Source organism: Notothenia rossii, assembly GCF_949606895.1.
Source record: "Notothenia rossii genome assembly, chromosome: 4".
NCBI lineage: Eukaryota > Metazoa > Chordata > Actinopteri > Perciformes > Nototheniidae > Notothenia > Notothenia rossii.
Genome location: NC_136902.1, coordinates 18,786,999 through 18,802,858, shown reverse-complemented (window position 1 = coordinate 18,802,858; position 15,860 = coordinate 18,786,999). Strand labels below are relative to the sequence as shown.

The 15,860-nt window shown below is 42.1% G+C and overlaps 1 protein-coding gene across 1 annotated transcript in view; it reads left to right on the top strand.

Annotated features, from left to right (window-relative positions):
* LOC307036272 (voltage-dependent calcium channel subunit alpha-2/delta-3-like) overlaps positions 1 to 6,929 on the top strand; it is a 112,622-nt gene extending 105,693 nt beyond the window's left edge. Inside the window, exons 33-36 of the mRNA XM_079676420.1 lie at positions 1,339 to 1,453; positions 4,735 to 4,850; positions 5,934 to 6,013; positions 6,174 to 6,929. Coding sequence (XP_079532546.1) covers positions 1,339 to 1,453; positions 4,735 to 4,850; positions 5,934 to 6,013; positions 6,174 to 6,266 — 404 coding nt within the window. The 3' untranslated portion in view covers positions 6,267 to 6,929. The remainder of the gene's footprint in view (positions 1 to 1,338; positions 1,454 to 4,734; positions 4,851 to 5,933; positions 6,014 to 6,173) is intronic.
* The last annotated feature ends 8,931 nt before the right edge of the window (positions 6,930 to 15,860 follow it).

Genomic DNA, 15,860 nt, shown 5'->3' with positions numbered 1-15,860 from the left:
AAACCTAAAAGTAAAAATGGCAGAACACATGATTGCCTCAAGTGACCTCAGTATGGGAGACGGCGCGTATGGCTGTCTGTCTCTACACATGTTTGTATTGGTTTGCTTGTCCAGAGGGGTTACCATTATGACTTTATGAGGATATATGTCATATTGCTAGTGTTGAGAAGCAATATCCGTTTGTGACTGAAGAAAACACACGTTTTATTTCTGTCTTTTCTCACTCAGTCTCTCAATCGCTTTCTCTTCTCTGGTTTTATGTCTTTCCTTTCTGTCTCACTTTCTCCCGCAAACACACACACATTCTCATATCATTACTGCCAAGCTATGAACGCTATGATGCCTTTTTCTTTATGGTGTGTTGAATACGGTACGCCTCTCTGGAATTAAAGCCTCCCTAAGCAGCATCATAAAATATTAATTCTCGCCAAAACTAATATTAAAATATTTCATATGTAGAAGTGAGAGAGGGTAGAGAGAAAGAGAAAGAACCACAAAATGAAAGTCTGTAAAATGCTTTCCTTGCACACCCTTATCCTGTATGAAGTGAAGCTGGGCATCGCTGTTCGCCAAGCAGTCGAGACAATTTCACAGCTGGCTAGCCTCAGGTCTTAGCAGCACTTTCTGTATCTTTTTATAATAGAGACGCAGGCCTGTGACACACAGCTGGAACACCCCAATTTAGCAGCCCGTAACCCAATAGACACAGCCTCTCAAGCTGAACTAATCCGAGGCATTTATACATGTAGTTTGTGCTTCTAACATGTACATATATACAACTGCACACACACGCTGCACTGCTGACATCCAGTAATTAAACCACTCTATTCAAGTCACACACATAATCCACCATCTTTAGAAATGGGTGGAAAAAATGTGCCCCCCTGGAAGAACTGAACTTAAAGAATAAAACCACACGTCTTGAAATGTCTAGATTTAATATGCTAATTTGGATATTATTAGCGCCTGCTTTATTAAGTCTGCTTTAAAAATATTGACCCAAATAGAAAAAGGAACCACTTTGCCTCCTTTTCTCCTTTCCAGTAGCCTGTAGCCTTGTTTGAAACCTCTGGGTGGCAGGAGAGTTCAAGTAATATTGCGTAAATGGCTGGCCTAGATTCACACTGGAAATATCTCCAGCAGGACGAGAGGCAGCTGTGGTTCAGAAGAGCTGCTTTCTTTCAAACTTGTATATTTACAAGGATGTGGTGTGTTTAACAGTTTGCCTACAATCTATATGCATACCTATTTAAAAGATGTATTTGACTTTGAAAAAGATGTTCCCGGTTTTTCTCACTCCCTTTCTTTTTCTCTCTCTCTCTCTCTCCCATCCTGCAGCTCAGAGGATAGGCCGGAGCATGCAGGTACCATGTGACACAGAGTACCCAGCCTTCATCTCCGAGAGAACCATCAAAGAGAACACAGGGAACGTTGACTGTGGCGGCTGCATCAAGTATGAGACACAAACAAACAAACAAACATATGTAAACACACATAGACAACACAGAAACAAACAGTATAATTGTACATGTCTGTAATTTCCTTTATACACCAATTGTGTCACTGTGCTCCATAAAACAAGCCAGCAATTACAAAATTATTATCCAGTTAACTCTCATCTTGGCAAATATGTTATGTCCTTGATCCCTGATAATGAGAAACACATTTAAATCATTTGTTGTCTGCTGAAAACACTTTTATCCAGGGTGATCCATCAGAGACACGCACAAAGACACTCACTCTCTCCTCCGGCAGTTTGAAATACGAGGCATTTAGAGATGAGGGAGAGAGGTGGAAAAAATGCTTCCTTTAAAAATGGGAAAATGAGTGTGGTCCCCATTAACAATTTGGGCTTTTCTGTCAGGCAATTGTGGGGTGTTCTCTGGATCCTTCCAATGGGCCCTTCATTGCTCCCAGCTGTGGAACTGCCAGGGAGGCTCTGTGTGTGCATGTGTGCGTGCATGTGGGTGCGGGGGTGTGTCGGGCTGTGTGTGTGCTAGGTCAGCAGGGTAACCACTGCCCTGGGTGCTAGGACTAAAATGTGGTTGGGGATGCAGTCAGTAAACACACACATTCAGGGTACACACACAGCACCCTCTCACACACACTTTCACCCACCCAAATACTCATGACCGAAGCGGGAATCAGAAAAGATGACATGATGACACCTCAACTGGGATTAGCTGACCAGCTGTGTGCTGTGAGCAACATGTTACCTTAAAATAAATCTTTTTTAAAGCACAAACATTTTGACAAAGTCAAATGAAGTTTTTATTTCGGTTATTTCGGTATTTTACAGCTTATATTATTAATAGAGGATATTGGTGATAAACATCTGTTTCACGTTAAAGGCTAACTGAAGCCTTTCTCTTATATTTTCATTGGGACACGTGTGTATGGTTTATGCTCTAGGAATATACCCTAAGCCCTTGCCTGTTAAATCTCACTTTACTGTATTTTCACTTGTGTTTGTGCATGTGTGCATGTGATGTTGGTATGTCTATTACTTTTTGATGGTTGAGACAGAGTGACGGATCATAAGAATCAAACAAATCTAGCCAATGATAAAAAAAAGGACGATTTCACCTTCATTAATGAAGCCATGTTCTCTGTACTGTCTCTTAAAACAGCAATCTGCAAGTATTACATATCTCTCCTTGTGTATAGTTCAACACAAATGTGTTGTTCAAAATGTAAAATTGTCAAGGAAGGCTTGACACATGTCAAAGGAAATGATGGCCCTAAAAAAAGCATAAACGTACTTTGTTGCATCGACTTTGACAGTCAAAAAGAAAAGCAGACAGTAGAGAATACTCTGATAATGGTTTCATTTCACCCCGAAACACATGAGATACATTAAAATAAAAGGACAACAGTGGTCTGAGAACTCTCCAATCTTTTAGTTGATATTTAAGTGGAGCATTTTCAAAAGTAATTGTCAAATTACATGCAGTAATTACTGGTAAAAAGCGCCCAACTGTGTTGACTGAGGTCTCTGAAAACCATACTGTAAATTTATAGTATGGTTTTGGTTAAATGATTCGCAAAATACATAACTGGGAAAAATGAGAACATTTTCCACAAGATGCACAAAAATATTACACTTAGCCAAAAGTGATCATGATTTGACCATGAAAGGCAGAAAAACTGTGCCCCTTATCTGTATCAAAGCATAATGTTCTGTGAAATGCTATCATCTAAGCCCTAACCTCTAAAATGAGCTTCAGTACAGCTGACAATGGAAAGATTAAAACATTTCTTTCATGATCAAAAAGGGTTGATACGCAGTGCAAGTGTCTTATCAGCTTCAGTTACAGATTGTGTGATATGTCTTGGTCAAAACGTTGAGAAGAAGAAATTGTTCTGTCACCACAGCTTTGTGAGTGTCTTTATATTACCCTATAGTACACCCGCTTTACGACATGTCCCTAACTCTTGATTTCTTTCTCTTTGAGGACTTTATCTCTTTTCTGTGCGTCTCTCTCACTCAAGCTCACTTTTCTTGGATGTCTTTGTTGTTCATTCCTCTGCTGGCCAACATCTCTAAGAGCCAAAACACTAGGAGTCCATGTCAAGAAGACACAATCTTTACCATCTGTGTGTTGGCGAGAGAGAATATGCATGAATGTCTGTCTCTCTGTGTGTGTATCTGTGCACATGATACACATCATTGTTTTGTGTCCAAGTGTGTGCCTGTATATGCAGCGTAGAGATCCCTTTCCCCGCACTGGGTATGTTCAAGGCCAGCAGCTGTGCGTTCAGGATGTGTTTGAGTCTTTACTCTAAAAACACTTGCCCTGCTTTCTATCAGGCTGAGCAGGGGTGAGCAGAGATTATTAAAAATCAGCAGATCCTAATTCATTGATTGGAACTGGTTTGGCCTACTTGCTGGATTGGTTTGGTTGGTAATGGCGGGATGACTGAATTAGAGTGTGGTGGATTGGCACTGCTCAGGCTCTCTTTGTGGTCAAATGAAATTGGTCATGGTATTGAATTAGTATGGATGGAGATATTTCTAACTCTGTTTTGATCGACTGTCTTACTTCTTTCTTGACAAGAATTGAGAAAGTGAATACGTGTCTTTCAGCATTTGTGTGTGTCCAATCAGTCACACATGAATGTTCTCATACTCGATAAATCACCCAGCTGCGAAAGAAGAGAGGGAGGGAGAGAAGCAAGAGATAAAGAAAGAAAGGGAGACAGAAAGAAGAGATCATCTTTACGACTCTTCTTCTTCGTAAAGCTTATCCAAGGTCATAAATCACTGGGCAGGAGTCCGAGGCGAAACACAACCATGAGAAGCTATAAGCCCAAAAAGTGTGTTTCCCATTTGTCTCCCTTTGGAGCGTTTTATATTCGGCAACACTTCATTGGTTAGATAGGATATAACAAAGACAAAGGAGAAGGAAAGGAAAATAATGAGGAAGAGGAGGCGATAGAGTTAGTTAGAGAAGCATGTGTGAGTCTGTCGATGTTTCTGTATGTTTATTGACAGTTGGCCTGGAGACAAGTTTTCTTCTCGACATGCATCCAGTGGTGCATCTTCCCTTCGCCGGGGAGGGGGGGGGAAGAAATGTGAACACTCATAACACAAATCCTCCGACTCAAGAAATGTACATCATACCCTGGCGCCTTGTCTACTTGCCAATCCAACTCTCAATCCTCCCTTTGCTCTCCTTCTCTTCCTTCCTCATCTTTTTTTTTGTTTCTGGCTGTCTTTGCTGTGATTGGCAGGTCCTTTGTGATCCAGCAGATCCCCAGCAGCAATCTCTTCATGGTGGTGGTGGACAACAAGTGTGACTGCAGCATGTTCGAGCCAATCACCATGGACTCCATCGAAATCATGTATATCCTTTACTGGCAGAACAAATAGAGAGCTGGGGGTGATTGAGTAAAAGTGAGAACATTGGTTTCCTGAGTTAGAGGAAGTGGCACCAAGATGATTTGGAGTTATATTTGACAGGGGTGTAAAGATGAGAAAAGCAACAGCTAGAATCACATTTGACAATCTTGATTAAAATCCACAAACCTAGTAGTAAATGTCTCAGCTCAAATACAAATACATGGTGCTTTTTGAAATTCACTGAAGATCAAGAAAGATATGATTCTAGTGGACAGCTTAATGTGTTTTACTGCTGACCTGTCTCTCCAATTTCCCTTTACCACCTGGACGCTGAGAAAAACAACAGTCTAACCTGTCTATGTTATTTTTAATAGAAACTCTATTCTCTTCCACCTCATCACTTCCTGTGTCACAATACTAAAGCTATAGCCAGTGTATGTCCATCGAAGTCAGCAGGATGTTAATAGCATAGAGCATTTTAATTTGTGGGGAAGATTTGGGAAGTTTGTTTGCCCTTTACCCTTTTGGTGGATGAAAGAGATGAGAGTGTTATGAGGGTCAGTATCTGAAGGCTGCGAGACATCACTCTCCTAGAAGTGTGTTTCACAGTGCTAGGTCTGTGTTTGGACTGAGTTACACAACAGCCCACGCTGCGGTGGGATGCTGATCAATAGCAGACACAGCTCAGAGTAGAGTCAGACTAAAGGAACTTAGATCATCACCAAATACTTAAGCTGGATTCCCCTGCAATGTTCATCTCTCTGAAATGTTATGCAGTACACTCAAGCTGTTTATACATGTCCACCACTGTTTATTTTGTTGTGGAGTGCTTACTTTAGCATAAAGCCTGCTATTGTGTTGCTATGCGACAAAAGAAAAGTCATCAAACATTGCTCAGTCGGTTTTCTTTCTTCACATTTTGCACTCTGCAATGTTCAAAAAGTATCACTGCTTCCATAAAAACCTCTATCCATGGTGCTCTCACACACATGCTTTTATTTCCATTATAAACAAGACAAAGACTCCAGCAGGAAAACACCCTGCCGAGGGCACACATTGTCTGTTATTGCCTTAACTTGAGCTGCACATAATGAATCTCTCAAGTGCGAGAGGTTGAAGATGCAAAAGGACAGGAGGCGCCCTGATACCTGTCACCCTTTTCACCCAGAGGTATTCACTCCTTGAACACACATACCGTACACACAGATCGCTCACTATTATACTACTTTCTCTCATAATATATCCCCTGCTAATTCCACTTTCATGTTTTATTAAAATATCCCATATCTGTCTGTATCTTGCCCCCCCCCCCCCCTCTCTCTTTTTCTAGGAGAACTCAATGGAGTGTGGAGGAGCTGTGGGGCTCACCCCGTCGCTCGCGGCAACACTGCTCTGCGTCCTCCTGGCGCTGTTCCCTAGGTGACCAGAGCTGGCCATGCCTCTCCATCCAGAACTTGATTTGGATCGGCTTGGCTCGGCATGCAAAAGAATCGCAACGATGCCACAGAAACACTCCTGCCCCTAATCAAACTATGCCCTTTTCCAACTCACCCACTACAAAGCCCCTAGCCCTGAGGTACAGTGCCACCTATTTGGAAGGATTGAAAATGGATAGCTATTAAAGCTACTAAGTAGTGATAATTACGGTGGTTTAGCTAAATCACTTGAGTTGCACGAAAAGATCTGGGCAGAGATGCAAAGTTTTGAACAAAGTAATAATGCTAAGAATGCACATAATAGCTTAAAACTGCACAAGTGGTCCAATAAAACCCACTCTCACTCACACCACTATGTTCAGTTATTTTGGGTAGCTGCTGAGGGTCTGTAGCTGGGCTTGGAACTGGGCATTAGAGCCACGTAACACCCATGAGGAGAAAGACAGGTGCACCTCCCCCCGGCCCACTCTGACTTTTCATGGACAATAGTGATGAGAAAAAAAAAAAGAATAATACTGAAGATGAAGAAGATTATATGTGGCTGGGGTTGTAATGAAATGTTTGTCTAATGTTCTTTTTTCATGATGACAAAAAAAAAAAAGTTCTAGTCTATATATGAAGAAAAGAATAGTTTTATTTATTATTTGCAAGTGGTACCCATAAACTGTGACTATGAGATTTTGAGTCCTCTGATGTGAGTGGTTGTTAATATTTGAGCTTTGCCTTACTGAATGACATTGGTCCTGTTTGTGTACTTTTGAAATAAAATGATGTTTAAAATGTATGTTGTTAACAGTTGTGTTGAAAGGCTCTTTGCGAAGCAGACCTTCAATATAGTTAATATGAAGCATTGTTCCCTGGTCTGTAAACTGTTCTATTGTTGTGGACGGATTCGACTGATTAATTCAGTATCTGCTCTAAGTACTTGGCTGTAGGGAAGTGTTTTTCTGCTTTTTAGCCTCCCCATGAGCAGTTGTGTGTGTGCGCACATGTATTTGTATGACTGCATCTGGTATTTCGCTCTCCTGTCATTGATATAAGACTCTATCCCAGAGGCCTATCCCCCACACAAAGAGACACGATAAAGACCATGACACTGGAATCGAAGGCCAACCACAACAGACATCTGTATTTATTTAAGAAATGGACACAGACATCCTTAGATATCTTCTCACAAACTTTGAAGCATAGCATTCATGCGCCATGCCAGGCCAACTCTTACGTGTTTGTGTGCCTACAGAGGTGTACAAAACGACAGCGGTTCTCAGAGACCCAGTGCCATCAGGAAGCTGCTCTGCTTTGGTCTTCATGTCAACACCGAGGTCCCTTTAGCCATCACAAGCTTCTCTGTCCACCTCTCAACTAGTCAGTTACACTAACTACAGCTTCCTCCTACAACGGTGATCTAATTCTCACCAACTAAGTAGTGTAATATGTTCCCTATTGTTTCACTGATCTAGTCCCTTTAGTAGAATTATGTGACTCTAATTATTTCCAGTTGATCCTGTTCTTCCTCTTTCTGTGGTGCAAAGACTCCCTGACTTGCCGGTGGGTCATTTATCACTGCATAATGGGATTGGAGCTGTTTTGGGTCACAAATCAAATCCGGTCTGTGATTTCTTCCTGTTTGCCAGATGAGATATGGGGAGGTTTCATTCAATGTGTGTACAAAAGGCAGATGTGGGAAAAGCAATTGTCTCTCTGGGGAGTTGCCACAATGGCAGCCCTGTTGCCACCTCAGTATCCTGTGACTGATAAATGCTCATCTCTGTTTTGTGTAAGCTGTTTTCCCCACCCACTGGTAGGGGAAACATAACCCATGCAGATTTCAAAAGACCAGGTGAGAAGATGATTCAGCTAGTTGTGTTATTATGCTGAACAATGTCAAACAGGTATTCACTTAAAAAATAATAATAAAAGGAAGTAAGATGGATAAACAACAGAAAAGTAATATCTTATTTTTTTTGGAAACCTGAATAAACAGGTTTGTCTCGGCACACAAATCTTCACGTGGCGGGCCAGGTCCCACCTATAACCCCTGTCCATCAAAGAGACACACTCAAAGACAGTAGTGAGTGAGAAACATCTCTGGAGGTATCTCATGAGAAAGCATCCACATTCCTTCTCAATGATCCGATAAGCACTGCTGTTTGTGGTGGGAAGGAACCGCTGAGAGGGGGGGACACACTCATCACTGGGACACAATGCATTGAAGGGGCCCTGCTGTTCAAAACACTCCCATCCATCAGCACTCACACCACTCTAACCCTGTTTACTCACCATTATCTTGACTACATGAGAAATCTCTTTGGCTAATATGCCGGAAGACAGATGAAAGTGAATCACACACATATTTACAACGTTGTGCGAACAACCACAGGCATTAACACGGACACATGCGAACACAACATACACACGCAGGAGGGGTCACACAGGGGGCAAAGCCTTTGGTGTTACCTCCAATGGAGTGGATAACATTGGTGGTTTGCATTGAGAGCCAGAGATATGTTTAAATGGAAATTATTCTGAGCTGCTGAACCACACCAGGACCACACACAGGCCCGGTGACCACAACACGCCACAGCTAAGACAAGCTCCGAAAACACACACAACTCTCTCGGCATTCCACATGGTGAATAGAAAGATTTCTGTTTTTGCAACTCATTGTGCATGTATCCTTTGGTTTGCTTAGGAGATAGGCTTACAATAGTTCATATGTAATGTTATAAGAACAATGAAAGTGGAAAAGAAAATAAGAATTCTTAGCATTTGGTATTTGTTTACTTTGAGAAATGTGCTCGCTTTGGCCAGTAGACTATTTGTTGTATTTGTGTCACTGTCATCCATTAGGATCAACGATTGTTTTCATCCATTGACCCGGAGGCATCTTGTCCTTGGCTCTGTCCTTATTTACCTCCTTCACCGCACTCCTATACCTTTTTGTTCTTTCTTCTCTTGCTTCGAGCTCAATAGCTGCAGTGGTGATAATGACCAGACCCCTGGACTACCTCACCCGCACATGCACATACCCACACACACACACACACACACACACACACACACACACACACACACACACACACACACACACACACACACACACATCAGAGAGGAAAACTGAACCAAACCCCAAAGACAAATTTGTTCCTGAGCGCGCCAGGAGACACACTGCTGCCAAGGTTGAGAGGTGCCAGCTGAAAACATACACTCTTAACACACACACTCATACACAGAGTAAGTTGTGTACCCCATGCTGGGACAGGAAGAAAAGCCTTCAGTACTTATGGACCTCTTGCTGAGCTTGAGGACCTGACAGCCAGCTGTACTAATACTCTGTGTGTGTGAGTGTGCGTGCGTGCGTCCAGTGTGCATTATTCAGAAAGAAAGAAACATTGAGTTATAGAAACAGAGAAACTATATCTCCTTGTTGTTGTGCTCTGATCAGGATTAGCATACAGTATATATTTGGGAGGAATGGTAATTCACCAGCCTGTTGTTCATCAATTTTCTTTCAGAAAGTCAGCCCACTCTCTTCAGCTAAATTCTGAATAACAAAACCAGAACAAATCATAGGCGTATATTAAGCATTCCGTTCTGTGTTTGTACAAACAAGCTGAGGGAGCTTTTTCAACATTAGCATATTCAGCAGAGTCTTTGTAGCTATGATCAGAGCTCTGCCAGCCGTAGAGTCTACAAAAAGCCTCATTTGGTTACACATGGCACGCTGAGCACTGGCCTGGAGGGGCATACATATTGGCTCCCTCAAACAGGAAGTGGCTAAATGGAGACCCAGGAGCCCCTTGCCTTATCCCTGCCACTCAAATGCACCCAGGCTGTTTTTAGAGTGTCAGCCAGTTTAACAGAATGGACAGTCAGGAGTGAGGAGAGAGGGGAGCAAGGGGAGAAGGTGAGCTATATTGGAGGTCAGGGAGGCAACGGAGGGAAAAGGCGGTCTGATTGCAAGTAGGTGGTCTTATGTTATCAAAGGTCAAAGCAAGTCACACCATTGGCTCGGAGCCTCGGTTTGTCCCCAGGTCTCTGGCAGGATTAGGACTGAGAACCCATGTAAGTATTGTGAGCATTTAAGAGTTCCCTCGGATCACAGCTCATCAGCATCAGCATGTTTATTTTGGAAGGAGCAACGATCAATGAGTTAAGGACTATTGGCTGTTGGCTCCACCGTGCCTGCTATAAATCCTGCTGTGCTGATGAATGCTGAATGTTGATGTGATAATTGATGCAGGGGTTTTTTTGTACATGGCGTCTCTGGGCATGGTGTGGTTACATCAAACTTTTATAGAAGTCTGTGTGTGTGTGTGTGTGTGTGTGTGTGTGTGTGTGTGTGTGTGTGTGTGTGTGTGTGTGTGTGTGTGTGTGTGTGTGTGTGTGTGTGTGTGTGTGTGTGTGTGTGTGTGTGTGTGTGTGTGTGTGTGTGTGTGTGTGTGTGTGTGTGTGTGTGTTCATCTGTCTTGTTTAACTAGTATCGTTATACGTCAGCTGGAGGGCTGCTCCTGCTAACCCTCTATGACCTCAGTGTGGACAGGACTAAATGGTTGCTCTTATTGGCACATTATTATGTGTGTGTGTGTGTGTGTGTGTGTGTGTGTGTGTGTGTGTGTGTGTGTGTGTGTGTGTGTGTGTGTGTGTGTGTGTGTGTGTGTGTGTGTGCAAGTGTGCGTGCATGCATGCATCTGTTATACTGGTTTGCACAGACGAAGCTTATATATATGCTGTTTATTAAATAATATCCTTTGTGATTGAATGTGTGTGTGGGGGGGGGGGTGGGGGGGGGTGTGTCTGTGTACAATTGGCCAAACCAATGAGCCGCATGTTCTGTGTTTGCTTGGCTGTGGGACCTAAACGCCCTTATTTTGCATAGCAGACCAGTGAAAGGAAGGCTTGGGTTACAACCACAGGCCCTGACAGAAAAATCACTGCAGCAATGTGACATTTATATGCCCTAGTGTCCCCCACTCGCCCCCTCTCACCCCTCTCTCACCCTTCTCTCACCCTTCCCTCACCCATCATTACCCTCTTGACCGTAGGACTATCCAAAAACCTCGCTCTTGACATCAACCGCAGCTCTGTACGTACTCCTGGTCTCTCTCTCGCCATAACCACCATGACGGCCCTTTTCTGTATCTCTGATCAGTGTGTCAGTGTGCATGTGATGTGTGTATACACTTACTGTATGTGTGTGTTTGTTTCACGCATGTGGTCCTCCTGCTCTCTTTCACCCTAACTGTCTGGAGCATTAAAAGTATATGACATCACAGCGGTGTAACCTTGGGCACTGACGTGTGTGTTGCGGTAGAGGCAGGCTGGGCTTTAACGCCGCCTGCTTGTATTTTGAGGTCCACGATTGGAGAGAGAGGCCTAGTTGATTGGGGCTCTAATTTATGTAACGTTTAGTTCCACAGTTAAAGGCCATGTTGCAATTAAAAATAATCAGGGCCATAATAGCTCAGATGACGAGTGAGTGTGTGTATGATTGCATGTCTGTGGGTGGATGTACGAGGGTTTGTGATTCATATTGCTTATTAGTGGGTGTATGCAGTGTGTTATTAATGAGCTGTGTAATCTAAAAGGCCTGCAGTGTATTATTACTGGAAGTAGAAAGAAGAAAACTAACACACAATCGGATTTGTCCAAAACAGAGAACAGGACAAGAAAGACAGAGAAAACAGGTCAATGAGAAAGATGATTGAGAGCAAGGGAGCAGAAAACAGAAAAAGTGTGTGTGTGTGTGTTTATTTGTGATTTTTGGAGTGAAGATAATTGTATTATTACATTACATTTCATTTAGCTGACGCTTTTATCCAAAGCGACTTACAATTACAGGGACATTCTCCCTGTAACTAAGGGCTAAGGGCCTTACTCAAGGGCACACTAGTGGTGGTGTTCCTGGCGGGATTTGAACTTACAACATTCTGATCTTCACCCCACCTAACTATCCATTAGACCACCACTATCCCCTATTATCCCCCTGATATATTGCCATCATTCATGAAATATGTCATTACATAAACTAACATACAGTATACATACCGCACTGTGATTTGCATGTTACTATGAGCTGGTCCCCACCCTGGTCCAACCCAAATCCATCTAATGTGTCTTGAATCAGTTTGAGTCTTTTTCGCCTACCTGTGGAACGAACTCCTTCCGTTGTCCCTGTTGTCATTAGAACGTATTCCTTTCCCTTCTGTAAACCTTATTTTCTCCCGATTTGAACTCAAACCTTTTCCTTACCCTTCTTGCTAAACATCGGGTCTCTGCTTCAAATCAAACAAGAGCTGCTGGTGTTGTCCAATCAAACATCTATACTATCCTGTATTTAAGCTGTCAGATGGTTTTCTTATTTCCATGTGACAACATGCACCTCACAAAAAAGCAAATCCTAGAAGCTACATTTACATTTTCCATGTTCAAAGGTTTAGATAAAGATAAAACTCAGCATAAATACTAAGGTGTAATCAGATTTATACACTCTTCCTCTGGGCTCCTCATAACCCCCCTCATGGCAGTGTCACAGCCACAGATAAGGACACAGGATGGAGCTCCTGCTCTATGCACTGCCTCCCAATCAGCTCTGTGGTCAGGAACTGTTTATCTGAGAAATGATTATTCTGTAAACCTTTCAAAGCAGCCCAAGCAGTCTCACCAGCCAAATGCCTTGCCATTGTGTTGATAGAGAAGAAATGGGCCTGATCCTAATAAAATATTTATTTATGGACTGAGGGTAGCAAGTGGAGTCAGACTGGTAATTTTGGCCAACTTCTGTTTATATACTTTTTTTTAACAATCTCCCTGATGTAAACAATGTGTGTGGTGTGCAAAAGCTAAATGCCTGCTCCATTAAACAATCTGATCGCTGCTACTCCTAAGAAACTACATTGCTTCTAAGTTTTAAACCTGATAATGTTGAGTGTAAAATTGTGCAGTGTTTTTACAGCTTGATGTACAACAATGAAAAGGGAAATTGTTGGAGGAAAAGAACACAAAGAAGAAGAAATATATCACCATTGCCAAATACAATAGAATACATAATGTTGCAGTAAAAAGTACTGTATAATGAAACTGCAATAAAGTGTATGTGGTTGTTACAAATGAGTTATGGATTTTCTTTGGAAAGGAAAATACACAATGAATTGCAAATGGATTCCATGCTATATTTTCCTTTGTCCAGAAAATATGTTGAGCTTATTTTTCTAGGACAGGTGAGAAAAGGTTTTTGATTGTGTACCTTTCTTGAACCACTATAACCCTCAAAATGAACAAGAATCAGAACATTCCCTGATCAACACTAGATTCAGAAATGGTCTTTCTAAACAGTGCACTGTGTATACTGTAGTTGGAAAATTAATAATTATTTTAAAACTATGAATCCAATGTAGACAAACCACCTGTTTCTTTTTGAAAAGTGCAAGACTAGGAGGTAGAATTTAATAGTTTCCTTTGAGTCCTTGTGAATAGGAGATGACAGGTCTTACAGAACTTCACCTGCGTATTTATGTATTTGATTTAATGCAGATAGTGTGAAAATAGAAGTTGGCATGTTGAATATGTGTTGGTTTAGTCATTTCCGAATTCCTCGGAAACAAATGGTGTCATTCTTTTTTTTGCAGCTGCGTGTCACTACAGGCTCACAATGCTCAGGACAAAGCGGATGACGATTCAACTCACATGTTTATTCTCCAGTTATTCTATTGACTGCGAAACCTGGTTAATGATTAGCTGCTTAATAATCAAAAGAGAGAAAAAACCCACTGTGGATCTAATTCATGTCCTTATGAATGAATGACTTGTCTTTATCAAAATAAAAGAACAGTATTTCCTCAATGTGGGGAAAACCTTATCTCTCCATCATTCTACAACACTGAGGTTACATCCTATTCAATTATCATTATACTGTTTTCTCTATATACTGTCCAGGTCAGGATGTCAAGTTAAGTGCAACCCTGTCTCTTGGAAACTATGTTTACATACTTCTAATTTGTATTGAGTGCCAAAGGGTGACATAGCATATGCAGCATGTCAGGAGCATGAATCAGACTATAATTGTGGAGTCTTAAGTAGTTCCCAGATGTCTTCCAAAAAAATGTTGAAATGTAAATTACACCCTTGGGTGAAGGTAAATTGAAGGTGAAAGAAGGCATAAATTGCTTAGGTACACCTCTGAATCTTTCCTTTACTTATTTTTACTTTGGAATTGCAGTCTTGGTAAAGTCTCTGGCGGCCTGACTGTCTTCACTCAACAGCTTTGACAACAGGGGCAGGTTTAATGTTGTGTTTGTATCAGGTGTGTGTTCCATCACACATGGGCATATAAACTGCCAGTTGTGCACTTTGTCATCGGTAACCAGTGGGGTGCAGCAACTAGGCCCGAAAGAGAGTGTGTCTCTAGTCACACACACTGATCACAGTTGACAGCTTCCAGACCCACCTCTAATTATCAAACACACCTGTTGTGGAAGCGGGGGCTTCCAAGAGAACCTAATTCCTAAATCTGGACGCTTTTGAATAAAGAAAATATAGACGAACAGCCATGAATTCAGGCTTCTGAGTCTTTGAATTGATGATATATTGTTGGATAATATTTTCTCTGCGTGGAGATACTGTGACATTTGAGTAAAATGTAAAGGCAAAGCACAACAAATCTAATAAAAAAACAAACAACCATGGATAAGGGTGAGTTTAAAACAGTTGTTAGCTGCTTTGTATGGCTTCTCCAGTGAAGACATACCTCAACTTTTGTTGCCATTTGTTAAACTTCAGAAGGAATAGCAAGCCACCTGGGTTCATTCAGTGGTAACATAAAGGCAAACATAAAAAACCTTGGTGTAATTTTCGATCAGTCTATGCTACTAGACAAACACATAAAACTTCTGACCCGTGCCTGTTTTTTCCATCTCAGGAACATTGCCAAGCTCAGGGGATTTCTATCCAATGCAGAACTGACTGAAGATGGCTATCCATGCCTTTATTTCATCCCGGCTTGATTATTGTAATGCTCTGTTCTCCTGCCTCAACAAAACATCAATAAACCGGTTACAACAGGTCCAAAATGCTGCAGCCAGATTACTGACTCGGTCCAAAAAAACATGCCACATCACTCTGATTCTTTCTGCCCTGCACTGGCTCCCTGTCCATCTCAGAACCCAATTCAAGGTACTGGTCTTCACATATAGAGCTGTCCATGGCCAAGCCCTAGCCTACATCAATGACCTGATCCACCCTCTCACCACAAACCGGGCCCTGAGGTCCTCTGAACAAGGCCTCCTAAGGGTGCCCCGAACCAGGCTAAAGACTAAGGGGGACCGTGCCTTTGAGGTGGTGGCCCCAAGGTTTTGGAACAAACTCCCCCAGATAATAAAAACCTCGGCCTCAATAGAGATTTTTAAGGGGCAGTTAAAGACCCACCTGTTCCGACAGGCCTTTGGGTTGTCGGAGGAGGTGAGCTAGTGGCTGTCTTTTTTATTGGTGTTTTATCGTATGTTTTATCCTATGTATTACGTGCTGCTGTTTTATGCATTGTATTCTACAGTACATTTTATAGTTGCACTTTGAATTGTGTCCTG